Consider the following 11,262-nt stretch of genomic DNA (forward strand, 5'->3'; position numbering starts at 1 on the left):
CCAATCCAAATATATTTGCATGCTATTACGATACCTCCTGGCCAATTGTTTCATCCCGTAATTATTTCCCCACCCTCCTTATCTCATGCGCAATATTTTTTTGGCCCAATCAATGGTAATTCTTTTCCACTGATTGTATTACCTCCTAATTCTTACCCACACATACCACAGAAGCATGCAAAACCTTCATAATTATTTTTTCCCCCATTCCAACAATTCACTCTCATCCATGCCCAATCAAATTTCTTTAACCCCACCCCACTTCCCTTGTGCAAGTTCCGTGTCCCAAGCTCTGCTCAGCTCCCATGAATATTTGAAATTCAAAATCAAATTTTGAAGCTCTTTGATCTACGCAACCACTTTATCTAGCTTATTCACATGACACAGACAATAATGGCAACTCACTTGAAAAAATTTGAATCCTATTTCAACAATTCAACTTGATGTTTTTTTAATTTTATATAATGGACAAAAAAAATTGATAAGCTAAAATATTGCATTAAAGGGAATACAAGAGGTATTCAAACCCTTAATACAACGAGAAAGAGAAAGGAAACATAACTCATAACTAGAAAAAGAAAAATAAACCCCACAAAGCCAACACACGCAATTGCTGATGTGTCGTCACCAAAATCATTCTCTTCTCTGGTGCATTCTTAGTGAGTGGAATTCCTACGTCACTCACCTCTATTCCTCATTCACTGATTATGTGTCATTTTCTCATTTATTCTCCTATTCCACTTAGATTTAACGTGGAACATAATTATTGGACAACATGTATCAATTGAATGCCAATTTAATACGTGGAAGCTTATTTCTTTACTTTTTAATATGTTAGTTCAATGAATATCTCCATTTCATTGAATGATTTCCCTGTTTCCAATCTAAATATATTCGCATGCTATTATGCCACCTCCTTTCCTGGTCAATTGTTTCATCACGTAATTATTTCCCCACCCTTCTTATCTCACGCGCAATGTTTATTTGCCCATTCAATGGTAATTTTTTTCCACTGATTGTATTACTTCCTCTGTTCCTATATACTTCCTCCGTTCCTAAATAACTGATACTATTTTGGTTCTTTTGTTATTTCTATATAACTAATACTTTTAAAGTTTCAAGAGAGCATTAATTTTACTTTACCAAATGTACCCTTCACTTATTAGTGGTAGAAAAATTGAAAAGTTACAATTAATAACAGAGATAAAGGGTGTAATTGTAAGTTAGATAGTAATTTTAGTAAAACAAGAATATTAATTGTTATTTCTTAATACTTGTGCAACAACCTTAAAGTACCAGTTATATATGAACGGAGGAAGTAACTGATATTTTAAGGTTGTGCACAAGTATTAAGAAATAATAATTAATGTTCTTGTTTTATTAAAATTGCAATGTAACTCCTTATTATATTCTATGTTGATAAAATATAATTAATGCTCTCTTACGCACTGTTTGGTTCAAAGGAGGGGAGGGGAGGGGAGGGATTTTAATGGAGGGGAGGGGAAGGAAGGGGAGGGGAGGGGAGTGATTTTAATTAGTTATCTTGTTTGGTTCAAGGGAGGGGAGAGGAGAGACATTAATTATTTACTTATTAAAAGAGGAGGAGTTTTATAATTAAATTACGAGAGCTGGATTTGTCACCCCAACCATTAGATTTCACACCCCTAATTTTCGGATTTTCAAGTTTTGAATTATTTCGGAATCTTAGATTCCGAAATTAATTCGTGATTTTTAGTTCAAAATACATCTAACACCACACTTTTGAGTAAAAAACCACACTTTTGAGTAAAAAAGTGCTTCGGAAACCTTATTTCCGAAATATTTCGAAAACTGAGTTTTCGTAAGTGGGGTGACATTTCTAATGATTGGGGTGTCAAATCTAATGATGTTAAATTACTTTTACACCCTTTGTGTATTTACTAATTATTTAAAAAAGAAAAATAAATTATAAAATCTGTGTGAGAAAAAAATATATTAAAAACACAATAAATATAAAATAATGTCTCAACGTTGATTATTAAAAAAATAAAGAACAGTTTTTTATCAACGTTGCCAACCCTTTAAAAAGAGGTTGCTAACGATAAAATAATAATATTGTTATCAACGTCAAGAAGATTTGAAAAAAAAAAACGTAAAGAAAAATCACGTAAGTTACAGAAACATAAAAGAAACAAGATAAAAAGTGGAAGAAGTTAAAGAATAGAGTGCGAAGTGAGAATAACATAAATTAGAAGATAGAGAATCTGATAGGATACCAACATAATTTAAATAATTGATAAGGGTATTTTAGTCATGTAAATTATTTTCCCTCCCAATCCCCCCACTTTTGGAGGGGACACAAAATTGAGTTAGGAGGGATTTTGGTCCCCTCCATTCCCCTCCCCTCCCCTCCTAAAATTTGAACCAAACAAATTCAGTTTTAAAAAACCCCTCCCCTCCCCTCCCCTTCCCTCCATTCCCCTCCAACCAAACAATGGATTAAACTTTGTAAAGTGACAGATAATTAGGAATAAAATTCAGCTAGGGAGTCCTCCTAATTCTTCCACATACCACAAAAGCATGCAAAACCTTCATAATTATTTTTCCTCATTCCAACAATTTTCTTCCATCCATCCCCAATCAAATTTCTTTAACACTTCCCTTGTGCAAGTTCCGCGTCCCAAGCTCTGCACAGCTCCCATGAATAATTGAAATTCAAAATCAAAATTTGATGCTCTCTAATTTGCACAACGACTTTATCTAGCTTAAAAGTTAAAACACAGACACTAATGGCAATTCACTTGAAAAAATCTTAATCTTATTTCAACAATTCAACTTGATGTTTTTTAATTTCATATAATGGACAAAAAAAAATTAATAAGCAAAAATATTACATTAAAGGGAGTACAAGAAGTATTCAAACCCTTAATACAGAGAAAGAAAACATAAAACAGACCAAGAAAAAGAAAAATAAACCCCACAAAGCCCACACAAAACCAATGGTAACAATCCACCCCCAAATTCAAAACCTACGTCACCCACTCCTACCAGATCACGAGCAGTAAGAAAACCAATGATTGGCAAAACAAGAAACAATAATCTCACCCCAAAAACTCACAACAATTCCCTGAACCCACAACAATTCCCTGAGCCCTTTACACACAACTCATGCTCCAAACCCGCTACTTATATGGCATCCTGGACAAACAAGAACACAACCGAAACCAGCAAAACAGAAAGCCAAATTTCTGCAGAAAATTACAGATCCTGTGGGGGCACAACAACAGTTGCATAGTCCATTCAAATAGCAAGTATGAAAAACATCCTAATTTAGCTTTGATTCAATGCCATCACCTCCATATAATGGACAAATAATTATAGTTGTTCGTACAAAAATCATCCTAATATATCTCATATTTTAAATAATAATTATTTTTCAAATGTTTACATAATAAATTAAAACCACCATTTATCAATGCATGGGCCTTGTAACTTGTAGTTAAGATCAATGTCTAATTATCAGCTCGGCTAATTGTGAGCTCGGCCCTAAGGTGGAGAGAACCTCCGATGAAGAATGGACTGTCCTCAGCAATGAACGAAGTCCACGGAACATTAAAGAGGTGTTGAGAGCCCCAAAGGTTCCCTGGGCTAAATGTGAAATTGGAAGTGTACATGGTTGCAAACTTCTTTGTTGGCCTCAACATTACAGCAAGTTCAAAGTCTGCATCAATGCTTCCCCCTTTGCAGCCTTTCCTCATTCCCACCGCTAACCCAAAGCCATCGGAAGAATCATGTTTCGCCTCGGAGCATGATGCTAATAGAACAAACATTCGTCCACCAAAAGGGAAGGCCTCAGAAAACAAATTGCCAGTTGGGAACATGGTGACCCAATCTTCTCGTGTCAAACTCATGTGCATCACACCCTTATATGCCCTTGGCACACAACAACGGTTCAGGGGAAAGTGCTTTCCCGCTGACAGTATGCAAAAGTGATTCTCTAGTTTTTGGAGTAAAAGCTTAAATACACCCTCTTTTTCAAAGTCAATTATAAGGTCCTTACGCTTTTGGCGTGTCATATAAGGGTAGCGAATTAAAAGCGCAAGCTCTGTATGAATAACTTTTCTCCTTTCTTCCTGGCATTTGTACTTTTGTCTAACCCAATTTAATGCAAAGTCATATACAATATCTTCTGATTCAACCTGGAGATCATCACTAGCCAAGATTTCCACTATTCCAGAAAGAGGCAAGGCCATAAGCTCTTCTTGAAAGCTGAAGATATATAAAAATATTAGTGTTAAAAAATTTGAGATGAAGACAATGAAGAATAACAACAAAAGAAACAACTGTTTTTCAAAAGAATAAACAATTAGAATCAATGATGCCATCGAAGAGAAAAAGATGTTTTGCCAAAGACACTTAATGGAATCCCATAATAGAAAAGTCTCTCAAATGTTTATAACATGAAGGAAGTTGATTGACAAGAACTAAAAGCCTTCCACTTAAATTCAAACATTAGATCCAACACACACAAACAAATACCCATTCCTTCTTTGAACCTATGGTTTGTTCCTCTCTGGTATGCCCTAAGAGCAATGGAAATAACTTAATAAACAGATTTTCTCATCTCACATCCTTGAAATCTGATTGGTTGACGGGGTATTCAGTGCATAAAAATTAAACTCTTAAATAAAATGCAAAGCCTTGCCTTTCCATGGTTATATTCTTGTATCGACCCACAAGATACTGCTTTGCCGCATCAATCAGCGGTAGAACTGCATCAACGGTGCGAGGAAGCTCCAGGTAGAGTGATGCAGAGTAAGGTGTCATAGGCGAATTTATCAAGTATCTCATGCATGAAGACACTTCAAATTTTTCAGCAGCCATAAGCACATCCAGCAAAGCAGGTGCTGTCGTAATATTCAAGGTATTGCTATACATAAATTGCAGTAGCTCCATGAAAGCAGTTTCTTCTGTAATGAAAAAGAATATGGCATTTAGGCGACTATTTGATGAAAATTAAAATGATCAGATAGTAAAGATATAAAAAGTTACCAGATGCATAAATCCTGAGGGAGATATGTCTTTGCTTTGTCTTATGTCTTTGCTTTGTCTCGCTCATCCCATTTGAGAAAAGCTGCAAAAATTAAAAACAAAAATTAGTGCTGCTCAAATATTATTTTTGGCGGAACTATTATAAAGAAGGGGTCTTTATCCACCTTAAAAAAGAAAGGGCTCTTAGCAGCTAGTATAGGAGAACTGATATGCAGTGTTTTAACTCGAACAACGGTAGCTGCAGAGCAATTTGAATCACTGATGTTTGCAACTTCATCGCCTATTAACCATGCGAAAACTCAAAGTGTTAAATGAGCAGAAAGAACATGCTTTTATAAAATTGAAATAGGTACATTATAGAGAAATTAAGTATACCAGAAGAAGGGATTACACAAGTCTCATCATCAGGTTTATTCCCATTCAAAACTGCAAGTAAGAGAAGGGTAAGGCGTGAGAAAATAGACAAGTTGCACACTTTAGACAAACACAGCCACAATAAATTTCTCAAAACCCTCAGTTACCTTTTTGGCGTTTCCTCTTACGGTGGCGAGCAGAGTTGATGATGAAGTTTTGGCGGCGTTTCCGCTGACCATCATCCATATCAGGTTGATTCCCATTCAAAACTGCAAGTAAGAGAACACACATTGAGAATCACTTATACTACAAGCACAGAATCACTTAGAATCCATCAGAATCACTTATACTGCAATAAATTTCACAAAAAAACACTCAGAGTATATGAGAATCACTTACTAAGTTGTCTTATACTACATTATATGACGGAAATTACCGTTTTGGCGTTTCCTCTTACGGTGGCGAGCAGAGTTGATGATGAAGTTTTGGCGGCGTTTCCGCTTACCATCATCCATATCAGGTTGATTCCCCTTCAAAACTGCAAGTAACAGAACACACATTGAGAATGACTTATACTACAAGCACATAATCACTTAGAATCCATCAGAATCACTTATACTGCAATAAACTTCTCAAAACCCACAAAAAAAAAAACCCTGAAATTATATGAAATTATATGAGAATCCATCAACCGGTTACCTTTTTGGAGTTTCCTCTTACGGTGGCGAGCAGAGTTGATGATGAAGTTTCGGCGGCCTTTCCGCTTACGGTGGCGGCGAACCCTGTCGGAGTAATGATCTGATTTGGGTTGAGATGAAGCACAAACCGGGTCGGGAATGATCTCAATACGGAGAAGCTTATCGGAGTAATGCACATCGTTGAAAGCGAAGGTAAAATTGAGTTCACAAGAAGAAGAAGAAGAAGACTCCATCACCAATTTTGAATGCTTCTTCTCACCCTCCTTGCCTACAAGATCAAACCCTAAACAATTGGATTTGGAGGGGAAGACGAAGAGGTTATCTGTGTGTGAGAGAGTGTGTAAGACAGAGTAAGAATTTGACAAGCCCGTCAAAAAAGTGATTAAATGTGTGCTGAATATGAAAGGCTTGAAATTTAATAGACATTTAACTTGTATTGAATCAAATCCTTGAACTTTCAAAAAAAAAATCAAATCCTTGAAGATTTAATACATGTTTAATGCAAAATCAAATATATTAAAATAAATATTTAATTCTTTTTTTTAGGTACCATCACAGTAAGCCGTCAAGACTTATGAGACTAATCTTTAGCCTCATGGTCAAAGAATTAAGTGATAGGGGCTCATCAATCTGTATTTTCCATGTGTCACTCCTGAGCCTACGTGACAGTGCCAGGCCAATTAATAAGGTGTTGTGGATTTTTTGTTATTTGTTTTAACTAATTTCCAAAGTAAATATGAATCAAACTTTTTCTTTAAATTTATTTTGTATTAAATATATTAAAAAAATTAAATATTTAAACTATTTAAATTTAATTATTAATTACAACTTGAGGTGAATTTTTTAAAAATAATTAATAATTAAAATTAACTACCTTTACATTAATTTAATAGATAGTTAATAATAATTTTTTATATTCAATACTAATTGTAAAAATTTCTAATTTCTTTTTTTTACGTCGGAAAGATAAATTACACCCTCTATGGATTGACCCATGGAGCTTCCCCTTCCCAATCCATATATCTCAGCTCTTAGAGCTATTCTTCAGGGATAAAATATTCTATTTCTTTTTTTAAGGAAACTAATAAATGAATCTAACAAAAAAAATTATTCCTTAAAAATCTCGGCTAGCAACATGCATGCTATCACTTTAAAAAATATTCATTTATTATTTACTTTTTATTAAGTACTCTATCAAAAGTGGGGTTTCTTTAATTTGGGGTGTGTGGCGGTGGCGAAATGTGGCAGTGTTGGGTGATGATGACTGGACGGTGGAGAAGGTTGCGCGGTGGATTCAGCAGGAGCATCACGATTTTGACAGGCTCCATGGTATGCGATTGGATTCAGCTGGTGACGGAGGCCCAGCTCGGTGGACGTTGCCCCCTCCCGGCGTGTTTAAGTTTTACGAGTGGGGATGGGTGGTCTGATAAGGGATTCCTCGGGTGCTTGGAGGGTGGGTTATATGGCTGGTGGTAGAGGTGGAAGTCCTTTGAAGGCCGAGCTCATGGCTCTACTCCATGGTCTTTCTATCATGTGGGAGGTAGGTATAAGGAATGCTTTGTGTGAAGTGGACTGTCTTGAGATGTCGACGTTATGCGGGATGGGAATATCCAATACCATGAGTTTGCCTCAGAGTTTTGGGAGATCCATGGTTGGTTCCAGAAAGGTTGGCGGATTCAGTTGGTGCACGTTCCTATGAGTGCTAATGAGGTGGCAAATTGTTTGGCTGGGTTAGGCTCTGATGCCCAATGTTCTCTTCGTCGTTTGGAGGTTCCCCCTCCACAGCTCCATCCTATCCTGGCTAGGGATTTGTTAGCCTTGTAGTCTTTTAATTTTCCGAAGCACAAAAAAAAAACATCCCTTAAAAATCTCGGCTAGCAACCAACCACGCATGCTATCACTTTTAAAAGTATTCATTTATCATTACATTTTAAGATTTTCATCCCATGACTTTGATACCTTTATCATGAAATTGTTGTGTTCATGAAGGCCACAATGAAAACATGACGACACTAGAAAACCATTATACACTAAAAAATTGCACAAAATCAGTTTAAAACTTAAACTAGGTACTTTTAGGGAAATATCAACAGAAAATATAAAGTTAGTGTATGATGAAGCAAGGTTTTGACCTTAACAAAGAAGTGTCTTTGGAGATTTGTAGGCGTTATACATGCCATGCCCCAAAAGTTTTGTTTAGTTAACGACATATAAATAATTTTATATGATAATTCATTAATTTTAGGCTTAATTGTACTTTTGGTCCCCCAATTTTGCCATTCTTGCGAAAATCATCCCCAAACTTCAAAATTAGCAAAAAAAAATGTCCCTGAAGTTTACATCTGGTTGCAAAATTGGTTTTCCATTAAATTCTGTCTAAAAACTAACAGAATATTCTGTTAAAAATGAATTAAAAAATAAAGAAAAAATAAAATTGAGAAAAAAATAGTATTCTTCATTTATCTTTTCTTCCTCAAATCTAACATCAGAAAGAAAATTTTACTCACTGTCATCTTCATCATTCTTTTATCATTCAACAACAACAAAATCAAACCAGAAAAAAAAAATATCCAAACCAAACTCAAGCTGTGTAGATAGATGAGCAAAGAAACAGAGGTCCATCCATAGCAAACCACGAGAAACAACAGAGCAAGAAAGATTTCCAAAAATCAACCTGTGTATATCCCAAATAATTACATCAGAGCAAGAAAGATTGATGGACGTAAGGTAACATGGAAATCCCTTCATTTTCTCATAGCCCAAAAGCTTGGTGCTTCAATGGTGAACAAAAAGGAACCACCTTTGCACCTGTTTTAGGGAGAATCTCAATTGGGGTTTTCAGTTTTTGTGGTTTTGATCATTTGGGTTTTTGAATTTTTTGAGTTTCTGAGCCATAACCATTCAGTGATTCACAATTCTAGCATTGGAATTGAGTTTGGATCCCATCAGATCCATCATCGTTTACGAGTGAAACCAGATCTGGTTCTTCCTCATACCTTCTCTTTCCGATCCCGGCCAAACCACGAGCCATCTGAAGGAATCACCACCACCAGCATACTCCCCTCGCCGTCCGCAACAAAACCCCCAAGTTAGATAGTCGTTCCGCCGCCGCCACCTGTAAATGAATTTTCTGACTGATTCCTTCGACCTTTGAAGAAACAAACACCACCACGATGATCCCCACCACAAGGAGAAGAGGTTTCAACCCTCAGTTCTTCTCCGGCGACTTCGCCGCCGTTCGTCGGTGGACGGTGGTGGTGATGGTGGTGGGTGAGTTTTGGGTGATGGTGGTGGAGTGAAGAGAGGTTGGTGATGGTGGGTTCATTGTTAAAACCCAGATCCAATTAATCAATGGTTTTTATTAAGAAATATGTTTTTTTAATTTTTTTTAACCAGAAAACGTTAGTTTTTAGACAGAATTTAACGGAAAACCAATTTTGCAAACGGGTGTAAACTTCAGGGACGTTTTTTTGCTAATTTTGAAGTTTGGGGACGGTTTTCGCAGGAAAGCCAAAATTAAGGGATCAAAAGTGCAATTAAGCCTTAATTTTAAAATTACATGGCGGCATAATCTTTTGTGTTAGCTAAAAGTGCGTCCGAGATATTTGACATGAGAATGGATAATAATCCTAGCTAAGAGCTGGCATAATTTATATGTGGATAATCTTAAACAACAAACATTTTGGGGGCGGAGGTAGAGTAATTATGGGTAAGTGAATCAAGTGGGTTTTCTATCAAGCCCAGCATTCACCTGAAAAAATTTACTCTTACAAACCAAAGTAACAACCTCCAAGGAAGGATATCATTCATTTGAGCCGAACCTTCCAATTTTGTACTTTTACCTGGGTTCCAAGGAAGATTAACAAGGTTGCTCATACAATCGCACTCCTCCACAGCATAATAGATAGTAAATAATAATAATACTAACCTTTCAGCTTTTACCTTAGTTTAGCTGGGTTAGTTAGGATTGGTTACTCAAGTTGGTTAGGTTAGTTAGCTGGTTAGTTAGCTAACTTTACTCTTTCACCCTCTGTATATAATCCTTATCCATTGTACATTGTATTCATTCAGTCATTCAGTGAATTGAATCAAGCACCGTTTCTGTTATCTCTCTCTTACCTTTCTCTGCAACTTCTCTGCAATTTCTTGTTATGGTATCAGAGCTCTCTTAGAGAGAGCTCTGCTTCCGCTTCGCATCCATGGCGGCTGAACTCACCGCTTATCCCTTCACTGTGCAAGATGCACAAACTCCTTCTCATACCTTCTACATACATCCAAACGAAAGCCCTTCCACCGTTCTTGTTTCGCCACCGCTATCGGAGGGGAACTATCACAATTGGGCGAGAGCTATGAAGATGAGTCTTCTCACCAAGAACAAGCTAGGGTTCGTGGATGGGTCGATTGCAGAACCGCCTCAAGATCATCCTGTTTCTCCCTTCTGGCAACGTTGCAACATGCTTGTTCTTAGCTGGCTAATCAAGTCCATGAGCGTTGAGATCGCTCAGTCAATTTTGTGGCGTGATAAAGCTATCGACGTCTGGAAAGAACTTCGTGAAAGATTTTCTCAAGCAGACTTGTTCAGAATCTCAGAGCTTCAGGAGGAAATCTTCAGTTTGAAACAAGGTGATAATTCTGTCTCAAAATTCTATACGAGTATGAAGATTCTTTGGGATGAATTAGATGTTCTTAATCCACTGCCTGTGTGTACTTGCAATCCTCGATGTTCTTGTGGAGCAATCAAGAACATTGAGGATGAAAGAAACAAAAATCAAGTAGTAAGATTTCTTAGAGGTCTGAATGATCAGTATTCAGGAGTTAGATCACAGTTGATGCTGTTAGATACCCTTCCTAATGTCAATCGAGTATTTGCTCTTATTGCTCAGCAAGAAAGACAATTTGCTGCTGAGAATGTTTCTGGATCAAGAGCATTAATGGCTTCAAGAGAGAATTCTAATGATAATAGAGGTTCTAGTTCAGATCACAGTAGAAATTATCATTCCAATTCTGGAAATTCTGGAGGTTGTTCTTCTTCTAGTTCAGGGAACAATAGATACACCACCAAGAAGTGCTCATATTGTGGGAAGATGGGACATACCATAGATGATTGCTACAAGAAACATGGTTTTCCTCCTGGATTCAAGTTCAAGAATCCAAAGTATGCTGGCAAGTCAGCCAATTT

The 11,262-nt window shown here is 36.7% G+C and overlaps 1 protein-coding gene across 1 annotated transcript; it reads right to left on the reverse strand.

Moving 5' to 3' along the window:
• Positions 1–3,314: 3,314 nt before the first annotated feature.
• LOC130749562 (BTB/POZ domain-containing protein POB1-like) lies at positions 3,315–6,481 on the reverse strand. Its single transcript, XM_057602935.1, has 8 exons — positions 6,085–6,481; positions 5,822–5,923; positions 5,553–5,654; positions 5,407–5,457; positions 5,196–5,311; positions 5,032–5,113; positions 4,685–4,949; positions 3,315–4,248 (listed from the first exon to the last, which is right to left on the reverse strand). Exons 1-8 carry the CDS (start codon positions 6,314–6,316, stop codon positions 3,492–3,494), a joined length of 1,707 nt encoding a protein of 568 aa, XP_057458918.1. The 5' UTR covers positions 6,317–6,481; the 3' UTR covers positions 3,315–3,491.
• Between the last annotated feature and the right edge of the window lie 4,781 nt (positions 6,482–11,262).

This window comes from Lotus japonicus, chromosome 3 (genome assembly GCF_012489685.1).
Source record: "Lotus japonicus ecotype B-129 chromosome 3, LjGifu_v1.2".
NCBI classification, from domain to species: Eukaryota; Viridiplantae; Streptophyta; class Magnoliopsida; order Fabales; family Fabaceae; genus Lotus; species Lotus japonicus.

Bases quoted from the DNA above. Each gene is read 5' to 3' on its own strand.
- LOC130749562 (XM_057602935.1), bottom strand. From the start codon at position 6,316: ATGGAGTCTTCTTCTTCTTCTTCTTGTGAACTCAATTTTACCTTCGCT. The intron at 5,655-5,821 runs GTAATTTCCGTC...TCTTACTTGCAG, and splicing joins TAAGAGGAAACGCCAAAACG to TTTTGAATGGGAATCAACCT. The intron at 5,114-5,195 runs GTGGATAAAGAC...TAATTTTTGCAG, and splicing joins AGAGCCCTTTCTTTTTTAAG to CTTTTCTCAAATGGGATGAG.